At 39.9% G+C, this 27,935-nt stretch overlaps 2 protein-coding genes across 4 annotated transcripts; both read left to right on the plus strand.

Annotated features, from left to right (window-relative positions):
• Positions 1-909: 909 nt before the first annotated feature.
• On the plus strand, positions 910-15,324 carry rap1aa (RAP1A, member of RAS oncogene family a). Of its 3 annotated transcripts, none has more exons than XM_042491276.2 (9): positions 910-1,044; positions 3,207-3,367; positions 6,475-6,562; positions 7,059-7,127; positions 7,232-7,288; positions 7,386-7,526; positions 10,341-10,484; positions 11,781-11,899; positions 14,598-15,324. In XM_042491276.2, the coding sequence occupies exons 3-8, from the start codon at positions 6,506-6,508 to the stop codon at positions 11,868-11,870; spliced, it is 558 nt and encodes a 185-aa protein (XP_042347210.1). In that variant the 5' UTR covers positions 910-1,044; positions 3,207-3,367; positions 6,475-6,505; the 3' UTR covers positions 11,871-11,899; positions 14,598-15,324. The 3 variants fall into 3 exon arrangements, with proteins under 3 accessions (XP_042347210.1, XP_042347209.1, XP_087938000.1); XM_042491275.2 differs by having other exon boundaries at positions 911-1,044; positions 3,207-3,363; XM_088081874.1 differs by lacking the exon at positions 910-1,044 and adding an exon at positions 1,175-1,300 and having other exon boundaries at positions 3,207-3,363.
• Positions 15,325-17,932: 2,608 nt separating this feature from the next.
• On the plus strand, positions 17,933-27,890 carry xkr7a (XK related 7a). Its single transcript, XM_042491828.2, has 3 exons — positions 17,933-18,512; positions 22,380-22,579; positions 23,712-27,890. Exons 1-3 carry the CDS (start codon positions 17,977-17,979, stop codon positions 24,665-24,667), a joined length of 1,692 nt encoding a protein of 563 aa, XP_042347762.1. The 5' UTR covers positions 17,933-17,976; the 3' UTR covers positions 24,668-27,890.
• The last annotated feature ends 45 nt before the right edge of the window (positions 27,891-27,935 follow it).

Below are 27,935 nucleotides of genomic sequence, written 5' to 3' on the forward strand. Positions count from 1 at the left end.
ACACTTTCTCTCTCCGCTGCGTGTTTTCTTCTGGGAGTGTTTGAGAATCAAATGTAAGTTTTGAGATGTTGTTGAGATGCTCCAGCTTCCTGAACAAGTTTATAAACAGTGTAAATCTTAAATGCCATCCTCTGCAATGTTAACTGTGACACTTTTTGATATAGAATATACACTTTATATAAGTAGGTTTCTCCCCCACTGATTCTCCTTCCTACAAATCTACAATTCTACAATTTCATTTAGCAGACGCTTTTATCCAAAGCGACGTTGCTCTACATAGACATGCATAGACATGCATCATTAACACATTAGTATTAAAGCTTTTTTCAACATTATATGTTTATATGGGTAAAAAAATGACCCACCTTCACTAAAACCCCTAAAAATAAAATAAGCTGTTTGATTGAATTTTAAATCCCAAATCTATTTTGCATGAAGAAACAACCTATAATTTATCACAAACTTTGTGATGATCTAGGTTTTCCCTCATCACAGTGCAGAAAGTGGAGTCCATTGTTTTTATTCCAACAAACCTGTCATCATTTTTGTAGCCTAAGAAAGCAGAGGAAATGTGCAAAAAGTAGTTTTGAATGCATTATTATAGGGAAACAATAACACCCTGTAGCAACATAGTACAGTATGCAAGTCTGTGTGCACGGACTTTACAGAAATATTTCTGTCTGTGTGTGCATGTGTGTGCTTTCATGGAAATATGCACAGAGGCAGTATGTTAGGGTAAAAAAAAGATCATTTAGGGGGTTTTCTATGCTGTTAAACATTGTAATTTTTGACCGCCAAGTATATTGGACAGTATATAAGAAGCTCTAATCTTCCTGAAGAGCAGAAACTACTCTACAGTGTTAAATGTTGCCGTGAAGTCACTTAAAGAGGAGAATAAACCGAGTGTTTGAGGTGAGGAGGTTTAAACTGTGCTTTAACCTGGATCGCTGTGATTGGCTGATTCTGAACCAATCAGCGGCCGCCGCTCAGAGCCTTCCGTACATTCACTCTGTGTGATTTAGCGCACACACATAGCGGAACACGGTAAGTGTCCTGACAAGCTTCACCCGTCTGTTAAATTAGCAATTTTACAGCTAATTACCCATCATGTGACTTTATTTCTTCAACGATAAATCCGTAAACAGTTTAGTGTCTCCGATGTGACACTAAAACGACTTCCGGCTCCACTGTGGCGAATTATTTCTAATGAGTAAAATAGCTTTAGCTTACAGGCTAGTTGCCTGGGTTGAGCCGCTAACGTCAGCTAATGACTAACTACTGAGATCTCGACACAAACATGGTTTGTGGTTCAAGTAGATTTATGTCAAACTGTATCTCGCTCGCTTTCATGTGTGTAGTAGTTTATCCGCGTGTTAGTGGGAAACCAGGCTACCGCCCGAAAACTCAAATATTTGCTAGATAAAGTAAAAAAAGAGATATGAGAGTTCAGCTTGATGCTAACTGGCTAGCTAACTTACTTAGCTAGCGGCGTTAGCCAAACAGTTTTGTGAACCGTAAGGCGACTTTAAAATGGAGTTTAATGTTTGTTAGACAAAAGCTACCGATAAACTGTAAACTCAACTTGTTTCTTCTGCCGAGCCAGCGTTAGTCCACGCCGAGTTTGTGAGACACAGCTCGCTATGTCTTTTTCCAGGCTAACACCCATTAACGCTAGCTAACGTTTACCAAATGTTGCTAGCTGAATGCTAACAGTTGACCAGTCGTAATCGAGCGACTTTTTCATGATCGATTACGACTTCTCAAACTTGACGTTAAATTCATATTTAAGTCGTGTTGAGTCCTTAACGCTGTCGATTTTGTGTGCTCATTGTAAACGGTGTTTACGATCACAGTGTGTTGCATTGGGAAACTAATAGCCACACCCTTCCTTTCGAAACCAACTACGCGATAAGTTGTCACGAAGTAACTTTATATTTGTTTATTATTTCAAACGCCAACATAACATTACTCGACTTCTAAAGTTATGCTTTTACAAGATAGACTTTTATAAAAGTTTATTTGAAGTGTGTTGGTGCAGTTATGCTAAGTTAAAATACATTTGCCCCCTTCTGGCTCATACAAGATCGAAGAAGTTTGACAAAGTTAGTCCAGTTAGCCTTAAATTAACCCTAAAAGAACAAAATCCACCAGATTTGTGATGATTTTATCAGAAAAACGTGTGTATTTTGTTGTTGTGTAATGATCAGCAACAGGTCTCTTAATGAATACGGTTTGTTTGTTATGTAACATGTGACAACTCACCTCCTGACTCTATAAAGTAGACACCTACAGCACTTAAATTAACAATTTAAGTCCTCCTGTTAAACGCAGTGTCATTATCGTGTGACTGAGCCAACACTGAGCAGCAGATGATTTTGTTGGCTGTTATTACAGTGTACTCTGGTGCAAAGTTTTCCTGTTAAAATGTTATTCTTACTTTTTCTTCTTAATATGAATTTCAATTATAAAAGCAAGTTTTTGAGTTGCGCAGCGAATTAATCCAGTTTAATTCAAACCAGTGATCTGAATGTAAAAACTTAAATATTTGTTTTATCCGGGGCCAGCTTCCCGCCTTAACAGTTTAGTGAAGCCTAGTTTTCTGGGTCATAATCAAGCAAATTTTTGAATATCGGTTATGACTTCTCAAACTTGATATTAAATTCACATGTAAGATATGATGACATATTGTGAGTGCTAACTTTGTGTGGTCATTTCAGATGGTGTTCACGGTCTCTTTGGGAAACTAATAGCCACACCCTTCTGTTTTAAGCCAACTACACTTTTTGCAAATTAAGTTAATATTTCATTTAATTTTCCAAATGCTAACATAGCACTGCTTGTTTTACTTATAGAGTCGGAGTTTTACAAGATAAACTTTTATTTAAAGCATAGGCGTGTTTGTGCTCTTCTGCTGAGGTAAAAATTAATTTGCCCCCTTCTGACGCTGACTTTGTCGATCTTATATGATGTGTGTCAAAGAACGTAAGCCCAATTCGCTTTAAATTAACCCCCAAAAAAGCAAAATCTACCAGATTTGTTATGAATGTATTAGATCAACTTGTATTTTTATTGAATTTTCATTTTCATTTTATTAATCTGCCTGTATGAACATGTAAGCAAAACTTAAAAGTTGTGTAGTACATTAATCCAGTTTAATCCAGAGCAATGATCTGAATGTAAACACTCCAATATTTGTTTTAATTCAGGGCCAGCTTCCTGTCTAAACAGTTTGGTGTAGCCTAGTTTTCTGGCTCCCAACTGACGCTCAGCACCTGCCCGCTGACATCAGTGCACCTGAGGATCTGCCGGCGCCCCCCTCCCCAGATGTAGAGGGAGTTGTCATCTGCAGCAGCCGTGTACACAGTAGGTTAGGCTGTTTTCTCAGCATGAATGTGCTTCTTGTGTCACTGCACATATTTTTGTGCAGAATACTCTCTTGTGTAAGGCATTGTGCACTTGTTTCACATTTTATTTCTTGATCAGGAATGTGAGCGTTCATTGGTTAGCAACAAGGAGGCACTGTCATCAGAAAAGCGATCAAAAATTCATGGGTAGGTTTGGTGAAGGTTGTCAGCTCAAGTGTTTTACACTTGAACTGTTTGAGCCCGGACTCATATCTTATCAGGGGAAGGCTTGGATTTCTTATCTGATGTCACGGCTTTGAAGCATGTTTTGTGACACCCACATAAATTTCCATTAATAAACCGTAATAAACCGACATATTTGCGGCCAACAGATGCATAAGGTACATGTTGGCATCACCCTTAGGTGCTCCCCCCTCACCCCGCTAATGATCTCAGTGCAGTGGTCACGCATGCTTTCTCTGATCTCCATTTTCTGTTTGTATGGTGTACTTGAGTAGAGGAGGGTCATTACAATGGCGCTTTGTGGAGTGCCTCGTGTGCCTGTCTCACACTGTGGGTTTCTGGTGGTGCTTCATACGTCCTAGTTAGAATTGCAAATGCCAGTCGAGTGTGACAGAGTGGTTTTTGTATTGTTTGTCTCAATGTTTGACAAATGTCCCACGGATCTTTGTATGATTATTGGATTCAAAGAGGTTCGTAAATGAGATTTTAGCGTGCACCACCCCCTCTTTGACATTTGAACATCAAATGACGATTACATTTGCATTTAAAACAACAAAAAAAAAACAATACTTAAAAACTTTACAGCATATATACCTCTGTACTTGTTTGAGAACAGTATTGTTATGTGATTACTTTCTGCCCCAGATAAATGCAATTTTTTGTGTTGCTCATTTTCTCTGAACATAACCTTAAAATCAGATTTAATTTAATATTTTAGAGTTCACCTTAGTATGAAAATTCTCCCCATTAAGTCAAATCTATCAAAACACACAGCAAATTTGGCAGATCAACTCATGTTTTCTCTGAAACAATAACAATGACAAGTTTGATTATCAGTTGTAGGTTTGTGGCTTTCTGAGCGTTCACAGTTGCACATTTTCCATGTTTACATACAACAAAACATGAACAATAAATACAACTAATGATGGAAAATGATACCACAGAAGAACATCTTTTTGTGTGACTCAAGGGCTTTATAATGCATCTGTAATTTTTATTATTGTTAAAATTGATGCAGTTGTCAAAGATTTTCTCTTTTTATTTATTGATTGATTACTTGATGTTAACAGATTGCTTTAAAAAAGTGTCTTCATCCTAAACATTTCCATGCCTGTGACGGTTCCCCTGACTGATAATATTTTCTGGGCCACATGCCGTCTAAACTGTGTCAGCGTGATGGAGGTGATGAGAGGTTATTCTCTGTGGCCTTTCTTTCTCATATTGTAATGAGATTAAGTTATTTGCAGCACTGGGACTTTTTACCTACTGACTCTTTATGCTGCCATTTTCAGGATCTATTGCACTTTTTTACATCCATGGCTCCACATTTCATATTATGGGTCAGATGTTACAAGTTTGTACTAAAAGGTGCTTAATTATGCTTTGATGTTACTACTGAGAGGTTTGAATCTCTGGAGTTACTGTAAGAAGCATGTCTCTGATTTCCGTCAGCTCTTCTTGATTTTATTTTTATTTTTAAAGGCGACGCCCCCCGTCGTCATGACAGCTGAAGTCCCATGGTAGTGGGTGGGAGAGAGAGCTCATTTTTTGGCAGAGGAACTGCGTTTCACTGTGCTGATGTCAGCTGTGATTTTTCATTGTTAGACACTGTACTGACAGGGTGTTCACACTGACATCAGTTTACTCGATTGCTTCATTACTGTGGTTACTGTACATCATGATCAATGCTGAAGGTTCTGGTTTTGGTTTGCAAAAAAGTCTTTGATTGCAAACAGAATCAGCCTTTATTGGCCAAGTGTGTGTACAGGAACAAGGAATTTGATTAATGTCAAACAATGTACTTTAGATCTGCAACTCACAGTAATTTTTATTTTCCATTAAACTGCCGTATATTTTCATGATTAATTGATTAATCGTTTAGTCTGTAAAATTATGGGGAAAAAAGCTCATCACAATTTCCAGAGCCCAAAGTGACAAATTCACTTTGCTTCTTTTGTCCAGCCAGCAGTCTAAAAGACTTTTCATTTTCTATCATAAATGACAGTGTTTTGAAAATGATCACTTTTAAGAAACGTGAAACAGCAGATGTTAGACATTTTTGCTTAAAAAATAATTGAATTGATTAATCGATTGTCAAAATTCTGTAAATCGACTAATCACTTATGTATTATGTTCTTATGTATTCAGAGAGTGTTAGTACAATAAAGAAATAGACATGCAGCTATAAACAAGGACAACAAGCTGGACAAAGACAGGTAAATGAATAAAGAACTGCACAGGGTTTCCCACACACTTATTTATTTGTGGCAGTCCGCTATGATAACTACATCTGCTGCCACATACTGACCGCCTATTTTTGGCGCGGGACTGATGGTTGTTTTGCATAATCTAGACACAGACAGACAGACAGACAGGCAGAACAGCAGGCGCAGTGAAAGTGAAACCTCACTGTTAATCGCGCTCGGTCTGTTTGATTAAACTCACCTCTGCAGTAGCTGCTCCTCTCATGCATCAACATAAACTGATCAGCCCTGATCGGATTGACTGATCAATTATCAGCCTCAACTCAAACCCCACAAACTTCTGTTGAAAAATGAACTCAAAGAGTCCCACCTGCGCTGCGTTCAAGGACCCGCAAACATGTCTGAATTTAGAAAGGGAACACAGAGCGATACAAAGGGACACGCATAAGAATACGCACAAAAAGCAACATTGACCAACAAAAATAATAGAAAAGATTTCCAGTGAGTTGCCTTTGAGGACAGTTTAAAGGCATTGTTAGGGAGATTTTTCTGTCAACACCTTGATTCAAATGAAATATTGTAATAGATTATTGTAGAATATTATGGATGTGGAATAAATTCATTTCAGGTTATTACAGTTATTCTTGATCCTTGTCCCTCTGTCTCATCCTGTCCTCTCTCAGACCCCTGTGCTGTCCAGTGAAGTTGCCCACCATGCGTGAGTACAAGCTAGTGGTGCTGGGATCAGGAGGCGTGGGAAAATCTGCACTGGTGAGTAAAGGCTGCTGCAGCACCAACAACTGGAACAACTGAGTCAATATGTTTATCACAGTTATGTAGTAACATGTGTTATTGGCATGGTTATAATGTCATTTATAATCACTTAAGAGTGCTTTAAATGAGAGACAAATACATATTTATAAGATTCTTCGTGCTACATAAACTGCATTGTGGTACAAAGCTTTATTCTGTACATAATGTATTCTGGGATGTAATATTTCAAAGGACACAATAAATAAAAGAGACTAGTAGGCAAGAATACGCGTGAGTCATGGGCTGTGCCGCCTCGAGAATATAAATTATCCTTGTTAAGAAATTAAATTGGCTTCATCAACATTCAGAGATGAATGTTGAAGATGAATCATAATATTTGAAGTGTGTTTTTTTCAAAATATTTTTGATGAATAGATTTGGATGAAGTAATGCAAAAAGTGTTCCAGTTTTTGATTAATACTGATGTTTTCCTTTGATTCATTTGTAATTCCAGACAGTCCAATTTGTGCAAGGCATTTTTGTGGAGAAGTACGACCCCACAATAGAAGACTCCTACAGAAAGGTGAGCTCAGAAACACACTTTGAACACTTCATTTAACCTCAGAGTGTCCGGCTGTTTTAATGTCGCCACTTGTTTTCTAACAAATGTTTGTTTTACTCCGACAGCAAGTCGAGGTCGACGGGCAGCAATGTATGCTTGAAATCCTGGACACCGCTGGAACAGTAAGTCAAGTCAGACATGGACACCAGATGTGTGAGTCTTACAAGACAAATGTGGACAGGCTGCTGATGGCTCCTCTTCTCTGTTATCGATCTGTAGGAACAGTTCACAGCTATGAGGGACCTGTACATGAAGAATGGCCAAGGTTTTGCTTTGGTGTACTCCATCACAGCGCAGTCGACGTTTAATGACCTACAGGACCTCCGGGAACAGATCCTGCGAGTAAAGGACACAGAGGACGTGAGTGTTACACTCTGTCAAAACGTTATAATTTTTATTTCCACGTGTCTTTTTTCAGTCACAATTACTGATCAGTCAACTTATCAATGAATGAGCGAATATTTTTTTAAGACAAAAGATTCCCAACAAGACAAAAACATCGTAGAACATTACATATAGAAGTTGCAGCGGTGTGAACTAGCGGGTTTCAGCTCCCACAACTCAGTTCGCAAGTCGTCAGTGGCTGGTTTTAGTACGTAAGGCGCGTTACCTGCTTCAACAGCCAATGAGCTTGTAGCTAAGTCAACTGGCCAAGTCACAGCGGCCACAGACGGCGTGTTTGCTCGCTGCGGCGTTCTCTGACAACAGCTCTCCGTCCTCGGGTGTGTCGGTGTCAGACGGTGGATCTCTCCTGCTGCTTTCTGCATGTGCTCATGTTACAAGCACACAGCCTACTCATTGACTGATTAAAACGTGCCGGTTATTTAAATTATTTTGTCATATTTATTATGAATATTGTCCATCTGAAGCTCAGTTTATTTTGTTATGTTTTTGCCGTTTCGTCACTAATTAAAATGCAACTGTGGCTAGTATCTCACTATCACAGTCTTCACTCATTTTTTAAGAAGCTGCAAATTTTGTTCAGCGCTGACATAAGCCTTAAAAAAAACTGGAAATCATAACGGTAGGGCATTTTGTTACTATGTAGCCGATACATTGTCTTGTCGAGTTGCGTGTATGTAAATCGGCGGGCTTTTAGAATGTTACAGACAGGTCCGTGCAAGTAAGTGCATGTTTAAACCCGTCTTGTTGCAAATTTCCGGTTTGAAGTGGACTTTACAGTAATTGTAAGCATGGCAACAAAGCATTATCCCCTTAAAATACCACTGCATCCATGTAGTTAAATATAAAGAACAAACCAGACCAGTAAATGTTAATATCAGTTATGTATTTTTTCATAAGATTTTGCACTTAGTTGCTATCCTGTGTAAACCACATATTTCTAAAACATTATTTTGATTATTTCCATTAAGGATTTTTTTTTCATTAGTTGTCGGACGATATAACATCAAAGTTGGACTTAGAAGGTATCAAAGTATTACATTGTTCTGGAGTATGTGGAATTGTCAAAGGTATGATAACCAAGACGCTGTATTTCGGGGATGTGCTTTAGTGCACAGCACGCACCACTAGATCTCAGTCTCTGTTTGTGGAGCAAGCAGCTTAGCTGAGAAAAATAACAACTGTGAATGATAAAAATAAAGTTACAGGATTAGTGGAGAAAAAAAAGCCTGTGTGTAGGAGTATTGCCAGACACAACTTCTTCCAACAACTAATGCTGTTTATTAGCCACATGATTTTATTTGACACAACATCTCCGTTCAGCCCACCGATTTGTCGGCATCCGCTGTGTCATCGTCCAGAAAGAAGAGCACTTGCAGAGTGCCCCAGGAATGAATCCTAAAACCCGAAAATGAGTTGGCATCTCAGCACTTACAGTTCTCTTGTCTCAAAGTCTGTGGGTTTTTTTGTTTAGATGTGTAACTTAAAGTCTGTGGTTAACACAAGCTGAAGAGACTTTCACATTTTGTTCTACCACATAAAGTACATAATTTATTACCCCACTCTTGAATTTTGAAGCTTTTATGTTTCTTAAAAAAGGTTGCAAACAAGGGGCTTAATGAGATTAGAGACAATCGTAGAGCTGAACGCGGCTTTACAGCCTCGTTGTGGTGGTGACGTTAAGTCATGCGACAGTAGTGTACTTTTTTAATAGCAGTGGTTCCCAACTGGCCCAGTCTTGGGGTCCAGATGTTTCCCCAGTCATCATTTCAAGGTCCACTCTTAAGATAAAATACAATACAATACAATTTTATTTCATAAGCTATAAACAACATGTTGGCTTAGAACAAAAAAAATAAAACATCTTGCAAAATTAAAAAACAGTAATAGCTCTTCAAAATAAAAGCTCTGTGCTGATAATGTACTGTACTTCAATACTTCAAAATTAAGTGTTTTTTTTACAAACTTGTTGTTTAGTCATTAAGAATGGCCCTGCGACCCAGTTTTGGACTGCGACCCATCAGTTTGGAACCACTGGTTCAGAGCACAGTGTTAGCTTGGTAATGCTCATTTTTGAAGATTATCTCACTGAACAAACCTTGTAAGTATTATAAACATTTGTCTTTCCACAGAGCTTATTTTCTGTCGTTATCCAAAATCCCATGGAGAAATCCCATAGGCTTTTTGACGAGAGAACCAGGGCAAAGCTAACTCCTGCGTGAACCTAAAGAAAACAACAGTATGGAAGTAGATTATGCCTTATGTATCTGTATTGAAATTGAAGTGACTTTTTTTCACCTGCTCCTGTAATTCTATAAGGCACCTCCTCAGAGTGTGGAGCGTTTCTCCTCAGCGATAACCTTTCATCGGTGTCTTCTCTGTAATCTGTCTGGTGTCACCTCTCAGGCTCATCACTCCCTCATTAGACTCGACTCTGTGGGAGAGAGGGCAGAGCGAAGGGGGGGCAGGAACTTTGACAGGGTGGAAATGTCAGAGCTGTTGTTAGATGCTATCTACCACTTTAGTCTCTTCATTTCAATTTTGAGAGAGGATGTGCTGCATGCTGAGTGTCTGCTTTATTTATTCATAGCAGGTTGCTTGATTGGTCTTGTGTTCTTGGTTAAAGGCTCACTCAACATTTTGCGTGTGCACTAACCGAACACAAGACCATAAACCAACTGAATCATTCATACTTGGCTGTGTGAAAATGAAAATGCTGTACCAAGTTAGACGTTGCGTTGCAGTGTGACCTTTTTTCTGTTGATCAATCAGGTTCCAATGATCCTGGTGGGAAACAAATGTGACTTGGATGACGAGCGTGTGGTTGGCAAGGAGCAGGGTCAGAATCTGGCCCGTCAGTGGTGCAACTGTGCCTTTTTAGAGACTTCAGCTAAATCAAAGATCAACGTTAATGAGGTAAGGACTACTGCTATGCTACATACACTACTTCTACTAGTTAGTTTACTAGCATATAAGCCTGGGGATACCTGAAAAATGTTACATTTATGACAATAAAAACTAGAGGTTGACTGATTTATCAGTTCAGACTGTGTTGATACGACGTTTTACAAGATTATTGTCAACTATGGTCCGGTGGTTGCCAATCACTGCCCAGAGCTGAAAAGGGGAGGGTTGTATTAAATGATCAGTGGGAACAGCTCCAGAGAAAGCAGGTCCTTTTTACAGTGTGAGTGTGTCTAGGTCTTCATTTGAGCATGCATTTACATAAATTAATCATCAGCTGATTAATGGGCTGTCTGCTTTTTCCTGTTTCAAACTAGCATTATTTTAACCACCTTTAAAAATCCTTTGGTCGACCTTAACTAAAAGCATAGTTTGGGGACTCAAAACTATTCATAAATGGAGAATGTGAAGTTGATGTTATGTGCTGTTAAATGTTTCAAACGGGTACGCCATCTTCAGAGGATTCACTGCCATACCTGTGCCTGCTGCGGAGGGTTGTGCAACAGTATTTGGACAAACTACAGTAATCACAATAAACAGCATAGATCTGTATGATGTGGTGCAGGACTACAGACCCTGATACACGGCCTTCACTGATATACCCAGGCACCGTAAACTATCGAGTCTTTGGTCTGCGTGCATACGTATGTTAACAGAGTGCATACCAAAAAAATGGTGCCCCCGTCCCACACAGCGTGACCTACCTTCACATTCTCTATAATTTGACATGAACCTTCACCCATCCTCCTGCATCTCTTTTTAATATCTGCACCACATTTAGTGTCTCATATTTGCACTCTATTTTATCTTTGTTTTGTAAATTGTATTTTGGATATTTATTATATTAAGCAGGATGACAAAGCATCCCACTGCACAATGTAGACATGCTGTATATTGAGTATGCAACAAAAAAACATAAAAAAATAGTTGCAGATTAATTTTCTGGTGATCAATTGATCCATTAATCAAGAAATTGTTGCATTGTTATGTCCTTCTGACTATACTATACATACATTTCTGCTTAAAAAATGTCAAAAAAGACAAAATATTTATTTTTACAAGATATGTGTTGATAAGAAAATAAATCTAAGTGATTTTGTTGCCTTTTTAGAGCTACAAACCGTCTGTATTCCCTATCAGGTCCTCTACTTCTGTTTTAGGAGAAAATGGCAAAATGGCATTATTGACTTTTAAGACATTGTTTTTTTTGTGATCGCTGAAGCATCATTGAACTTTCTTTTGTTGTAGATTTTCTATGATCTGGTGAGACAGATCAACAGGAAAACACCGATGGAAAAGAAGAAGACAAAAAAGAAGTCGAGTTGCACGCTGCTCTAAAATGCCCTCCCACAGCAGCTCCAGGCCAGGTGAGTGGGTGTCCAATCTAAATTTATTCCAGACATGAGCAGGGCTCCTCACAGAGCTCTGGGTTGCTTATTTAGCAGTAATAAATAAGGAATTCATTTAATAAATTTTCGACTGCAGGCAAGCTTGTATTGTGTTGCAGGATAAACTCGATAAATGAGGTTCAAAGAATCGTTGGTGTCTTCTGAAACGATGATGACGGATAAAGTGTTTCTGTGGGTTAAAGAGTTAATCCTCTGTGGTACCCTTTTGCCTCGTGGTGCCATCAGTTACACCTCCATCTTTTTTTATTTGAAATGATGAAAGGAGGGCTGTTTTGTCATAAAAACCTTGATCTAATGTCTTGTGTCAGCCACGTAACTGAAACCTAAATGTGTGAAAATTCATATCAGGGCTTCACCTTTTACTTTAATCAAAGATGACTAATAATGTTTTATGTAAATGTCTCAAGGTGTAAGTTTTTGATGAATGTTGTGGCTCCACCTGCTGTTGGAGCGTTGTACTTCAGTATACCAGCGTTACTGCAGGTTCTGGCCCATTATCTTCAAATAATTTATTTTTCTCATGTGCTAGACTCTAATAGCAGCCACTGTTTCCCAAAAGCCTGTAATATCTCACTGGATTTATGAATGTAAATCATTTGTTTACAGCCCTCTCACTTTGATATGAAACTCAACTTCTGGTTTTTAGATTTTAAAAAATTTCATCACGGGAAAAATCTGCATTTGTTGCTGTTAAAAGCACAGGACTAGTATCCCCTAGAGACCATATCCAGAATTTGTCAACTGAAAAATACACCACAGATTACCTAAATTATTTTGCCAAACACACAGGTAATGTGATAATATAGTCCTGTGCAAAGCTGTATCTCTGTGATTTGGGGTCCTATTTAGTTTTTTGTTTTTGTTTTTTTCGTGCATCATTTTAGCCTTTTTCCAGGTTGAGAATTTTGTAGGCTGCCTTGGCATTCAGGAATATTTTGACAGCAATTCGAATGGTGCATACAGGTCCTTAAAAGTCTTAAAATATCTTCCTAAATCCTAAATTTAAATATCTTCAAACCTTTTATCCATTCTTATTAATCAATAATTCATTTTTTTCAAATTGAGTCTAGTCCACATTTCTAATGTTACAAGTCTTTAAACCTACCGCTGAACCACGTACGGTCTTCCTGCTTTATACTTGTGCCGAACTGTTGGCAAAATGTAGATTAACCTAACTTACTCGAGTACCCATAAACCCACATAAAGCCTACCTCTTTACAGGAGCACATATATACACTATGCTACTATATACTTAACCACAATGCTTGGACAAACAGTCAGTCATTTTCTGTAACCGCTTGTCCTCGTAAGGGTCGCGGGGGGGCTGGAGCCAATCCCAGCTGTCATTGGGCGGAAGGCGGGGTCACCCTGGACAGTTCGCCAGACCATCGCAGGGCCGACACATATAGACAAACAACCATACACACTCACAATCACACCTAAGGGCAATTTAGAGTCACCAATTGACCTGAGCTGCATGTCTTTGAACCGTGGGAGGAAGCCGGAGACCCCAGAGAGAACCCACGCAGACACGGGGAGAACATGCAAACTCCGCACAGAAGGGCCCCCGCCCGGACCGAACCCCGTTCCGCTTGGACAAACGTTGTAGTAAATTTTGTATTAAATTTTGGAAAAAGAAAAAAGAATTAAAATAAATTATATGTATATATATATATATATATATATATAAGTCTTAAAAAGCATGCAAAAGCTCAAATCTGTCAGAGCATCGAGTGTTACAGCTCGTGGTGTTGTGCTGTGTTTCTGCCCATCATATCTGGGGGATCCCGTCTTCACTTATCCCATGTGGATGTGTTGTTTGGAAAACAGATGTCGAGGGGGTGTAATTTCTAAATCACACAAGGTCCCTTGGTAATACTAGTCCTATATCAATATGGCTTAAAGTTATATTTTCAGAGTCTTTCAAGGCAGAGTAGTTTAATTTGAAATGTTTGCACAACAACAAACACTGTAATACTCAACCACATTTCAATATTTTTAAGGTCTGTCTTGAACAGTAATCGGGTGCACGGCTGCCTGTACTACAACAGGTCTAACTTCCTGTAATTTTCCTGTCTCTTCACACCACAATTTCAGTCTTTCAATTAAAAAAATCCCCCTTTGGCTTACCATTCCTCCACTGCAGCTGAACAACAAGCACTGAAACACACACGAGGGATGTACTAAAGAGACTGCAACTTTGGGGAAAAAATCTGATTTGTCTAACTCAGACTGCCTTTACATTGTGGCTCCGACTTGAAACATTTTAGCACAATACAAATACTGAGGATTTAGTCCCCACACGGGTTATTCATTCTTGACCATCCATCCTCTCCTCTCTGTGATATGTTCAGTGAACTTGTAGAAACTACTGGAGCCACTGATGATCTATTCTGCCCTCTGCAAAGTCCCCAAACCTGCCCAGTTTTAAAGCAGATTGTGGCCTCTGTGACTGAATTCAGCCCGCAGCAGTTTTTTAATGTTCCCCACACTTGTGTTTGTTGTTGCATCCGGCATCCCCAACCAAGTGTTAAAACAGCGAGAACAATGTGATCGACCCAGCTGAGTTTGAGTCTACGTTTCTGTGAAACTGAGGCTCCTTTGTGTCCTTCATTATGTTTAATATGTACTGACACTATTTTTTTCTTGCTTGCAGAAACATGTAATGATTAACTGTTTCCCAGTGGATCGTGCCAGCATTCCAAGTCCTCTCCCGAGCATTTTGAAAAAGGCCGACAGATAAATCACCACTCGCAAAATGGCAGGAGACGGCACATATTCTCAAGATGCTCTTCTCTGCTCTTTAATGGCAAAGAAATCCACCTTTTTTGTATTGTCAGCCTGATGACAACTCTGTTTTTTGTTGTTTTTTTTCTTCTTCTTCAAGGTGTCTTTCTTTTGGAAATATCAGTGTAAAAGAAGAGACCTTGGGTTTAAATCCATATATGGGAACTAAAATGTTTTATTAAAAGTAACATCAATCTTTGGCATATTGTGACAATACGTTTGCAAAAGAAACCATGTGAAATGTTGGCCTTCTCATACATTTCTGCACTAACAGTGTCAACGAAGATGCATCATTGTCCATAAGTTACTCGCTCCTACTTACAAGGATGTGTATTGATGAGATAACATCTTTCCTAAGTGACTTTGTTTTTTATTGAGAGCTGAAAGCCTTCCATATTTCCCATAATATATTCTACTTCCATTTTTGCATAATAAAGCTAAGGAAATTAGTATTTTATAGACTGATGGGGGAAAATGGTGCGTTCTGATTTGTGTCTTGAGGCTGAAAATATATTGTACTAAACCAACTCTAATATTGCTGTCACAGATGATTTTCCAGCTTTTATGAATGATTAAATTTTAGTACATTTTCATTATTTTTGTCTTGTTTTTTCCTCAATGTATGTAAGTGTTGGTAAATGTTTTTACTATTGTTATTAAGTACGGGGTTTGTACACTCAAGAAAAACTTGAGAAAGTTTGTGATTTGCAAAAGGCAGTTTCCAGCCTTGGTAATGTTTTGGAAAACTAAATATACCCTAAATTTCTTTCTTAAAAAAAAAAATCACAAAAATCTCCAGTTTATTTTTATTTAATTGCCAAAAACATTTAAGGAAAAATGTTTTTTCCGCATTTAAGAATCACTGAAAAATCTAGAAAAAAATTTACACATTTGTTGCTATAAAATTGACAGAAAAAGAAATTGCCAAAAACTTTCCCATTTAAAAATCACCAATTTTTTAAAGAATAAAGAAAAGGCAAAAAAAAAATCTCCAATGCTTAACAACAGCTAGGGAGTATCAATGGTCATTTGCCAGAATATGTGATCTTGAAACTTTGCATCAAAGTCATTGTAAAAAAATGGACATTTATTGGTAAAAACATGTATGAACCCTGTGAAAAGATTTGTAAAAGTACTTTATGATGAGCTAAACTTCAAATGCACTTTCTCCACAGCACACAGCAGCTGGAGCTGGTAAAGTATTGCTCAGGACACACAGTACTAAGAGGATCAATACCTTTAAAGAGAGCTTTGAGAAGCTGAAAGTCTAACCAATGTTTCCTGTTGGCAGAATGAACGCCTCACCCCAAGTCACCAGGGCTTTAGCCGAGGAGCTGATTGAGCCGACCCGCAGGAGCGGAGAAAGAGGAACCCTCCGAGGTGGAGGCAGCAAAGCAGAAGAGAAACTGATCAGAGGGGGAGTCTGGCTCAGTCAGCTGATCCAGAATGACGGTGAGACACAAAGGTCTCTTTAAGAAGTCATAACATTTAACTGCAGATATAACCTCGTGACTGGATGTATAATGTTTTATATGAGAGCGCTCTGGTGCAAATGTCAATTCAGTCATGTAACAAAGTACATTTACTGCACTTTTGAAGCACAAATATTTAAAGAGACAGTTCACCCCAAATCAAAAACACACATTTTTCCTCTTAGCTGTAGTGCTGTTTATTAGTTTAGACTGTTTTGGTGTGAGCTGCAGAGCATTTGAGATATCAGCGTAAAGATGTCTGCCCTCTCTCCAGTATGATGGAAGTAGATGGCACTCGGCTTGCTGGGCTCAAAGTGCTAAAAATAAATTTGTAAAACTCACCAGAAATGTCTCTTTCCAGAAATCATGACTCTGTTACTCAAGATGATCCACAGACCTTGTTGTGAGCAGTTTCATGTAGGAACTATTTTCCTTCAACCAGTCTCATCCGCCAACTACATCACCCTAAAGAAGGAAGTGTTCACTTCCTGCCAGCTCACCTGAAACCTCTGAAGTATGAATTAGAGGTACTTGTACTTTATTTTCATGCTACTTTATACTTTTAATACATTTCAGAGGGAAATATTGTAGTTGTTACTTCATTACACTTATATGGCTGCTTTAGTTACTTTACAAATTAATATTTTTTGCATGACAGACATAAGGGTTTTTAAACTATGATGTTAGTTATAAATTAAACAGACAGTTTATATAGAGGTACAGCTGCAAAAATTAGAATCAGTCGATTCACAGAAAATTCATGGCTAACTATTCTGATAAACATTGAAGTCTTTCTAATTAAAAAAATAATAATTTTGCGTGTTGGGGGGTGCTATTTAGTTTATAGTTTTGAGGGTTTTTTTAAAAAATATTTTTTGGTAATTTTGTTTGTTTTATAATTTTGATTTGGTGGTTGGTCTTTTTTTTCAACTTTGTAAATTATTTTTTTGGGGGGGGTCTTCAAAATCTTTACATTTTTGAGTGTTTTTTTTTTTTTGAGGATTTGTTTATGGTTTTGAGTTGGTTTTACATGTTCTTTGGGTAATTTTTTTTAAAAAATAATTTGGAGTTCTGGGATGTTCCATTTGCTATATTGGTGTTTACTTTTCAAAGATTTGTGAGTTTTGGGGGTGTTTTTCTTTTTATATAATTTTGAGGTTTGTTTCGTCCACTTTTTATAATAAATATTGGTTTGGGGGTGTGTTTTTTTTTCAATTTTTTAAAATAATTTTGAGCTTTTTTTTGGAAGAATTCTCTGTGTTGAGTACTTTTACTTCATACTTTAAGAACATTTTTACTGATTACACTTAATTTCACTTCAGTACCATTTTCAGTCCATGACTTTTTACTAAAAACATAGTATTTTTGACATAGTGGTCTCAGTACTTTTCGGCTACCAAAGTAAAGGATACACCGCTGATGGGGGCGCGTGTCGACGTGCTGTGTCAGTAGAGCTCGTGCTACCTGTGCGGGAATATGAACGATAATAACCTCAGGTACGATAATAACCTCAGGTAGCAGCTGCAGAGAAATCCTTGTTATTATTATTTCTAAAAGCATCAGACGGTCGCAATTAAAATCCTATTTCTCTCCATTATCTCTGCTGATTGATGAGCGGCGGTGCCTCCCCATCTCTCTCACCTCCCCTGGTCCTCCTCCCTGCCCCCTCTCCCCTCCCTCTCTCCCACACGCGCACACAGACCGACAGGCTACGCGACCCCCTCCCCCCCTCCATCATTTTCCCATCTCTTACTCACTCTCTTCCCTACAACAAACATGGCCGCGAAATCTGATGGTGCACCCGTCTCTCAGCGAAACGAAATCCCACCCGAGTGTCCCTCCAGGTCGGACCCGCGGCGTCCCCAGCGCCGTCCCGCTGAGCAGCGCTACTCCCTCCCGGACTGCTGCTGGACGCTGTGCGCCCTTTTGGTGTTCTTCTCGGACGGGGCCTCAGACCTGTGGCTGGCCGCGGACTACTACCTAAGGAGTGAATACTGGTGCTTTGCACTGACTCTGGTCTTTGTGATAGTCCCGTCCGTGGTCGTGCAAGTGCTGAGCTTCCGATGGTTCGCCTACGATTTCGCGGAGACCGTCGAGAGCGGCACGGCTGCGGCAGCCGTGGTGGCGGCGTCAGGAGCGGAGGAGAGCGACTTCAGCATCAAGGACAGCGGCGAGCGGGGCGCTGGCCGCTCCGCCGCCACCGGGATGCTGCCGGGGCCGGGCACCGGGGGTGGAGCCCGGGGCTGCTGCAGAGCCTTCATGTGGCTCTTCCAGGCCATCATTCACATCTTTCAGCTTGCACAGGTCTGGAGGTAAGAATAAACATAACCAGGTCTGAGAAGTGGGGAAACTACACATTCTGCCTTTGTGTGTGTTGTGTGTTGTGTGTGTGTGTGTGTGTGTGTGTGTGTGTGTGTGTGTGTGTGTGTGTGTGTGCGCGCGCGCGCGTGTGTACGTGCACATGCATTCTCCAAAGCCCAGCATCACTCCCTGTAGCTAAACGCTTATGAAACGTAATCATTCAGGGAGGAGTGTGCCCAAAATGCCAGAATGTCTTTTTGTATTGTTTGACGTTTCTCTCCAGCACTGAAAGGGAGACTCAGACTCCACCCACCCCACACCCCCCAGCCCCCTCACGCGCTTTTAGGTCAATCATCAAATCATCAACTCATCCACACCAATCGCCTTATATAGGAAAAATAAAAAAATAAATCCCTTTGTCTTTAGGGTTTTGGGGCAAGAAGCAGCCTGAGTGCTGAAGAAAATGAATAAATGTCATGGGAGTTGTTCCCTGTTTACACTGTAAAATCTGATAGGTTGATTTTGTATATATTTATTTATATAGATAGATAGATACATATATACTCAAAGTGCGTTACACAGACAACAGATAACAGAAAATTTGAGGACATAAGTAGCATATACATACAGTTGACAAGAGCAGTTATTATCAGCATCAACATAATAACAAAGCACAGAAACATCAACACAATCAAGTGTGATCTAATGAGTACACACACACACACACACACACACCACAAGCCTGGGAGAACAAGACAGTTTTAATTTTGTTCTTAAATGTGGACACGGTTGTGCTGGACCTGGTGTCTTCAGGCAGCTTGCTCCAGCAAGCAGGACCACAGTAACTGAAGACACCTTCACCAGTACTGGATCTAATGCTGGGAACAGATTTTTTTCTAAAACCTGATGACCTGAGAGGCCTCACAGTTTTATAATCAGTGATCTCCTAAATTCATCATAGCCAAAATCCTCTTTGTCAGACAAACTTGGTTTACTGAAGTTAGAAACAACACAGTGATTTCACTCCACTTTCAATTTCAAGTGAATTTTACAATTAGATATAAAGTAAACATAAATAAAGATTGATTGTTATATTTACTCATTTTTTAAACCGATTTCCAAGATTATTTTCAGTGAGATCAACTTGTCAGATTTTACAGTGTGCGATCTCGCCTCCCTTTCACTGTTTATTGTATTTTCAGTTCTTATAGCTCGAGGCCGCTGCTCTTATGTTTGCAAAAATCCATAATCTCAAATCTCCCAGCAGTTTTTAGATTCAGTCTGTTGCTCTCAGCTGAGCCCAAACATGTTTAATTACCAGGCTCGCTCTGAGACTCAAAACAAACCAGTGTACACTTTACTCTCACACGGATTGTAGTAGGTCTGTAGGTCAGCTACTCAGTCAGCGATGGTGAGGCGGCGCTCAAGCTTAGAGTGCTCTGATTGGGTTTGACAGGCTTGAAGTGCTGCCAGCCAGGAGGAGGCATCCAGCTGAACTGTGGTGGGAGGACGGTTAGACCAAACATGATGATATTTAAAGATAACTTTAATAGACATACCTTAATCCTTTTAAATCTGGATCAGCATCAGTTTTCTTAATTTAGATGCCGTTCACAAGCTATTTGACCCCTTTGAAACCTTAACAAATTGGTTTTATTGCTTTTGAAAACATGGAAAAAGGTGATGACCAATGTGGCAAGAAATGTCCCACAAATTGCTAAAAATGAACTTAAAATTAGTTTTAAAAAGGGGGATTATTAGAAAATGATCACAAAAAGGGGAAAAATGTCCACAAAACTATTCTTATAATAGTTTTATATTTAAATGTATGTTAAAGATGTTTTTTTTAACACTTTATAGTCATTTTTTGGGCCATGTGTTGTCAAGTTGATGTTGCCTTCTCCCCGTTTTTTTTTAAACAAATCAAACCAGTTTGCACAAGTTTGAAAGGGTTTTGGGACAAATGATCTTGAATGATGAAATCAGATGCAAATCAATTGTTAGATTCATCTGCAGGCCTGTAATCTCCCTGTCTGTGTCTCTCTTTGTGGTCTCTCTCTTCCTGCCTCTTTAGACAGCTGTATGAGTAATATATATTGATTCCTTACTTCCTCCTAGAGACTTCTATGTGTGTGTGTGTGTGTGTGTGTGTGTGTGTGTGTGTGTGTGTGTGTGTGTGTGTGTGTGTGTGTGTGTGTGTGTGTGTGTGAAAGAGAGAGAGTGTCCAGGAGCACATTAAAACATTGTGGCGGCACAGAATTACCGGTAATGCCATTAAAGCTGTTGTGTGTGCTCCGCTCATTGCCGCTGCTCTCAGGCCAGCGTGTCTGCACATTAAGAGGATTACCGCTGTGTGTTTTACCCTCAGCTGTTAACTCAGGAATGATCCGTCACTGATACACTGTTAGTCAGGTGAACCGGGATCAATTTGGGCCAGCTACCAGAATTAAATGTCAGCGCACAAGAGATGGGATGTGGCGTTGTGTTACAGAGCGAGCGATGAAACTCTGCCTTTGTGTGTGCGTGTGCATGTGCGTGTCCTCCTATGAGTCTTTGACCCTCATTACTGCACATATGCTCTATTTTCTCAGTGTGTTACATCCCAAGGCACACTTTGTGTAGCAGGAAGCAGAACAAAAAAGGGTTACACAAACTCCCTTGTGGTTCACCGGGCTTGTTGACATAGGGCTCCTCTGACCCTTCTCCCCAAGGCAATTACTGACATATTTATAGCTTCAGTCCTACGTGATAACCACTTACATTTTTCAAACAGTTAACCCTTTGAAACCTGAGCAAAACGGTGGATGTCTTTCAAAAACATGGGAAAAAGGCAATAAGTAACTTATCTTACAAGAAATGTCCCAAAAATAGAAATAAATTGGTAAAAAGTTATAAAAAAGAAAAGAAAGAAAGAACAAGACCTGAAGATAGTGCTAAAAATAAAGTATTGATTGTTTTTTTTTTAATTATTATTTGTATTTTTTTTCTGTAACATAATTTTAAATATATTATTATGGGTTTCTGGACATTTTTCCCTGTTTTATTTTTTTACATCTAATATTCCCCACAGCTAATTTTCAGGTAATTTCTTGTCCCCTTTTACAATTTAATTTAATTTTTTTTTTAAATCTTGTATTGATCTATGTATGTATGTATTTATTGGCTATTTGGGGGGGGGGGTCCAAAGGTGTAAATAGATGTGAAAGTTGTCTGAACGCAGCACAAGTACACTGATGTCGTACATGTGTTAAAGGGTTAAGTGCTGTGTAATGATAAAGTTAATGGCGTACACATTGTGTGTTTGCATGGTACAAATATGTGTCCACACATTTGTGCAGAAACATGTTTACACAGCACATGCATGTGAACCGGTGTGTCTACAAAATAATGTGTGTTGGTTATACAAGGTCATTATAGAACAAGCTGAGATGGGGGTTGGACTGAATTTCAGCAAAGCTCAGGAGTTCAACGAGGGATTTATAGTGAGCTCTTTCTCCCCTCTAACCTTCACCTAGATTGAGAGCATTTATTTGGATTTCTTTTATCATATTTCTCCGCAGCCCTCTTGACTTATTTTATTTGAAGAGAGATTGCAGACATGCTCTACATTCACCCCCTCCGACGCCTGTTAAAACCACAGAGCTTCTTAGTTCCGTTTGAGTCTCGTCGAAATCCCGGAGGAGCAAGCAACCAGCTTTTTGGCAAGAACTTCTGACAGCTCCCAGAGTTTGGAATAATGAGTTATGACTTCTGAGAGTCTGTGTTTGATGTCCAAAAGTTTTTGAAGCGCAGTATTTAAGACCTAAAATTCTCTTCAGTCTCACTTTTTTCCCCACAAAACCTGATTCACTGAATTGTGTCTTGTCTCTGACGCACAGGTATGTCCATGCCCTGTATCTGGGCGTGCAGAGCCGCTGGCACAGAGACCCAGAGCGCCGTCACTACTACTGGCGCATGATGTTCGAGAGCGCTGATATCAGCATGCTGCGTCTGCTCGAGTCCTTCCTGAAGAGTGCCCCTCAGCTCGTGCTGCAGCTCAGCATCATGATCCAGGCCAGCGAGGTGCTGCCCCTTCAGGGTGAGTGTCCCAAAACGACCAGTCAGTCAGTCACACGTCTGCAGCCCACGCTGTGCATGATGAGTCACTTGTGCTCGCCTCAATCAGGCCCCCACAGAGCAGAGTAATGTATATTCTCGCTGTGCTAAATGGCGAGACACCTCAGAGGCATTTCCATCCTGTCATTTCTTTTTGCCTTCATTTAAGCAGGTTTGTCCCATTGAAATAAAATATCTCTTTCATAAGGGAGACCAGACCAAGAATAGCAGCAACACAGAGTTTCAACAACAAATAAAATTCACATAAAAGAACACAGATATGAGTAACACAGAACAATCAGATAAAACAGTTCCACACAGACAGCCTGGACTCAGTAGATTTCATGCTTTTAAACTCATTCAAGGTCACCATGTGTTGAATTTTAAGATCATGTTGCAGATTGTTCCATGCTGTAGGTGCAGAGAACCTGAAAGCTTTTTTTTCCTAATTCAGCTCTGACTTTTGGCAAACAAGATGCAAAAAGTGCTGCGAATGGATATTATAATTCCCATATTTCATATTCAAAAGTGAAGATAAGTAGGTAGGAATTTTACCAAGAATAGCATTGTAAATAAAAATTATACCAGCGCCTGAGGCGGCGTGTACATAAAGCAGGCGAATTCTCTTTTGAGTACAAGTCACGATGGTGAGTAAGAGATCCACAGTTAGTAATGAATATCAGAGCCCCATTATAAACACTGTCCAGCATTTGAAGACAGTGAGCAGCAGCATTCAGATACAGCCCATCATCATAACCCTTAACAATTTCACAGTTCCTTTTCCCACAAAAAGAAAATCAAGACTTTTTACTGAAATAAAAGCCAAGTGAAAGCTTCCGCTTTTTCACACTATACTGAATATGTGCCTTAAAAGACGGGGGGTCATTCATTTATAACCCAGGGAATTTGAAGTAGATACCGGCTCAATATGTCGACAACATCTGGTTACACTTTTCTCAGACAATTTTGAATTTCCTGATCTCGACTATCAGACACGGAAGTAAACTGTAAGCGCAGCTTGACAGGTGCACAGAGACACACAACCGAATGGTCGTCATTCTGGTTTCTGCATTTAGGACAGTAGCTCAGTCTCTCTCCTCCCTCTGTCTCCTCAGGGCTCTCAGCTTCTGCCTCGCTGATGTCCCTCGCCTGGATGGTCGCCTCCTACCAGAAAGTCCTGAGGGACTCCCGAGACGATAAGCTCCCCATGACCTACAAGGCCGTCATCGTTCAGATTCTCTGGCACCTGTTCACCATCGGTGCTCGCACTCTGGCCTTCGCCCTGTTCGCCTCCGTGTTCCAGCTTTACTTTGGCATCTTCATCGTGGCCCACTGGTGCATCATGACGTTTTGGATAATTCAAGGAGAGACGGACTTCTGCATGTCCAAATGGGAGGAGATCATCTACAACATGATGGTGGGCATTGTGTACGTTTTCTGCTGGTTCAGTGTGCGAGAGGGACACACTCGCTGCAGGATGCTCATCTACAGCCTGACTGTGTTCATTGAGAACGTGGCGCTCACCACCGCCTGGTACCTGTACCGCGGCTCTCGTACCTCAGACTTCTACGCCGTCATCATGGTGTGCATTGTGGCCAGCAGCTACGCTCTGGGCACCTTCTTCATGTTTGTGTATTACTGTCTGCTGCACCCAGACGGCCCCGTCTCAGGGTGGGCTCATATTGTAGAGAAGGAGGTGCCTGTGGAGTCACTGGCCTCCCCGGCGACCAGCCTCCCGCCTGACCTCGTCAGCAGCCCCCCCAGGACCCTTCAGAGAACTAAAGGGTCAGAAAGAGAGCAGGGGTCTGCGGTAGACGGAGATGTATTTCAGGTACGACCACCTCGGGGAGCTCAAGCCCCGGTGCCCAACCTCACACCCAGGACAGAGGGGCCTGTCATCCGCATTGACCTGCCCAGGAAGAAGTACCCGGCCTGGGACGCTCACTTCATCGACCGACGGCTGCGTAAAACCATCCTGGTGCTCGAAAGCGCCGCCCCGGTCACGCCAAGGATTCAATACCGCTGTCTGGGCACACCCAAAGAAGTGATGGAGTATGAGACCACCGTGTGATGTGCTGAAGGGGCTGTGACTCAGCTCGCTGCCGTGTGGACGCCCTGCCCGTAATAAAACGGCAGGTGGATGACTCTCTCTGAGCAGTCTGTTTCAGCTCCACGCCCACTTGGTTGCTCTCTGTACTGTGAGGCGGTGAAGACGAACAGCCGCAGGACGGAGCGTGGCGTCTTTATTTTCTACAAAGGCAAAGTGCTGTGATGTTGTCTAATGATGGTGCATATTTGGGTTTCTGTATCATTTCTCAGGGCAGGGTGTGGTACAGGAAGAGGGTAGCAGCAAAGCTCGCTGTGCGCTGAAGTTAGAGAGAAGCACAGGTTGGCAGAGAAGTGGAGGTGATTATCAATCAGAGGCAGAGTCCTCCTCAGTGAAGGTGCTTCAGCACATCCTCTCAAGGCGGTCGACACAGAGACGAGCCTTCAACATGCATGATTATTTATGGCAGCTACAACTTCAACATCACTGAACAGGATGTAGAGGAGTGAGAGGCGTTTAAAGACGGCGAACTCGCACTGTCATTTTAAACACAATCTACAATAAATCCAACACGGGCACTGATGACCATGATTTTCCATAACTACTCACTCATGTTGAAGGAGTCTCTGAGACGCTGCTTCGTATCTGAAGGGCAGTTTAAAGCAACATTTGAGTTGAATGTAAAAAAACTGTTGAAAATGTGATTATTTGTGAAAAGGCTTTGAGCATTTTCATGCTGTTAGTGGGATTTACAACATTCCTGTGGTACTATATTTGTTTTTCGAGGTAAGCTAGAACAAAAAAAAGAGATTTGTGTGTGTTTACAAGCAATCTGTTGTTTATGGGACATGCCATCACTATTATTCTAATAAGACGCACCTTCATTCAGAATGTGTATGTGCTGAACAATATGATTTACATTTACAGGATGTATTCTACTGATAGGACTCTCAACAGTTGTATTTTCATACTGCATCCATCTCACACAGCAAAGGAAACAGGACATTCATTTCCATGTAAATTAAACTGTATAATGAAGGGGACATTACAGAGGGACAGCACTGTCTGTAAATGTACTGTATCCATACTTTGTTGTCTGAATAATGTAGGGGAAAAATAGCTGCAGACTCCAGACTCGAAATAGCTTTGATATTATTGATGGTACAGGCATGTGGTACTTGTTGTAGCACTTTATTTTGCAGGTCCGTCATTTCCGTATAATTTGTTTAAAACTATCCTAGGAGGAAACGTTTAATTTGGTACATAAGACGGTTGAGTAATTGATTTCAAGAGAAGTTTACTCAAAAAGGACCTGTTTAAACCCAAAAATAATTAATTCATCATCCATTAATTATTGGAAGATTTACTTTATTTCATTTATTTCATGTGACTCAGCACCATGATCACATAGTATAGAGCACAAACGTAACATATAATAACAAAACAATGGCACACGACATGGCTAAAGTGCAACAAATGTTACTTAATTGTACATTAAAACAAAATACGATATTCATGTCCCGCACAATTGTCATTACCGAGGTTGCAGATTATCTGGTTTCTATCAAGCCATTTATACCCTCCAGTAACTTCAGGAATTCTGGTGTTGTTCACTCTAAAATTTAAAATATCTGTCTTTACTTTTGGTTTTCATACAACAGATATTTTCCCACTTTGGTCTCTTTGTTTAAATTCTACATTTAATGTCAACCAGTTGTTTCACTTCTGTGTGAGCCAGATGTACGACAAACCGTCGTCCAGCATCAGTATCTCTAAATTTTCTCCACTGCACACAAATTTCAGTCAGCTATTGTCAGCTTTTCTGCACCCGAAACCTTTTTTTAAAATCACCATTAATCTTTAAATTCTATTTCTCACAGAAATTGAACAAATGGTCCATTGCTTTCTTCTTTTGTTGTAGACATATGAATTGCTTCACCTGCGTGCATCAGTACCATAACCTACATACAACCAACGTGAAAACATTAGAAGAGTACACAATTAAAACAACCAAAGAGCTAACATAACAAAGGCCAGCTCACCGAATTAGTAAAAAAAGAAGACTGTGACGTATGTATGATGTTAAAAATGAAAGGAACTGACAAAATTGTATCCAGATTGCTAAAAATAACAGGAAAACTCCCATCAATGTAATTTTTACAGGAAATAATCTGTTAAAAATGTATCAAAAATGCTAATTTTACATAAACTCACTGCAGTTATGTATTCACAGTCAATTTTCCATAAATGTTATTGTTATGGATTGAATATAGTGTAAAATAACCATAAATATGTCACTTGAGGGGACGTCAGTCTACTCAATGACAGAAAAGGGGTCCCTTCAGGAAAAAGGTTGTGAACTGCTGCTCTAGGTCATTGATGAAAAATGAAAAACTACACTGGTGATAATTTTTCATGCTGTCAAACTTCTGCAAGGCTTGCAAAACACTCAGATTTAGTCCCTCTGACAATTACATATCATATATTCTTCATGTATAACGAATGGCATACTCACCAAATTAAACATTTTTGACCTGCTGAACACTGAAGAAATCAAGGCTACATTTGCTTAGCATTTAATTTGAATTGATTATTGTGTATTTATTTAAATGTAGTAAGTGAGAAATAACAAAGTTCTTTCCAGGATGCTTTTTTTTATGAAATTACTAAGAATTTGTGGACCTGTAAAATGAAGCGTTACCGTACGTTCTTTTATCAGGGTTGTTTTTCTATAGCGTAGTCACAAAAGGGACATTTCTGATCTGTGTGTGTGTTTGTGTGTATGTGTGTGTAAGCTCACATACCAGCATGTGTATGAGTGTATGTGGGAGGAGGCGGAGTCCTGCCATGTGCATTTAAATTAATTTGAAAAATGTGTCACTGAGATAAGACAGTTTTGTTGTAAACACTGTCCAGTCAGCTCAGTTCTCCAGATGACACTGAAGTGAACAAATAGCCCACAGAACACCTTTACCACCCCTGTTACAGTAAAAAAAAGAGCCAGAGAGGCTGCAATTATGGTGCTAACTGTTTGAGTCCATCACGTGACAACCACACGGTGTACCATAAAATGAGCTCGTTGTGGCAGGAGTCGGGCGGGGCTGTACCTCAAAATACAAAGCTAGAATCAAAAAGCCTTAAACTGGTCATGCCAGACTGTTGCTGTTCAAAGCAAGAAAAAAATTAAGAAGGTGAAGACAATTTCATTGTTGTTGTTGCTAAAATAAAGAGCAATGTGTTTACCTGACTTTTCCGGTTAGTGACTTTTTACACAGAAAAACAAAAGATTGAT

The sequence above is a fragment of the Plectropomus leopardus genome, chromosome 9 (genome assembly GCF_026936395.1).
Source record: "Plectropomus leopardus strain MGB_pleo_1.0 chromosome 9, ASM2693639v1, whole genome shotgun sequence".
NCBI lineage: Eukaryota > Metazoa > Chordata > Actinopteri > Perciformes > Serranidae > Plectropomus > Plectropomus leopardus.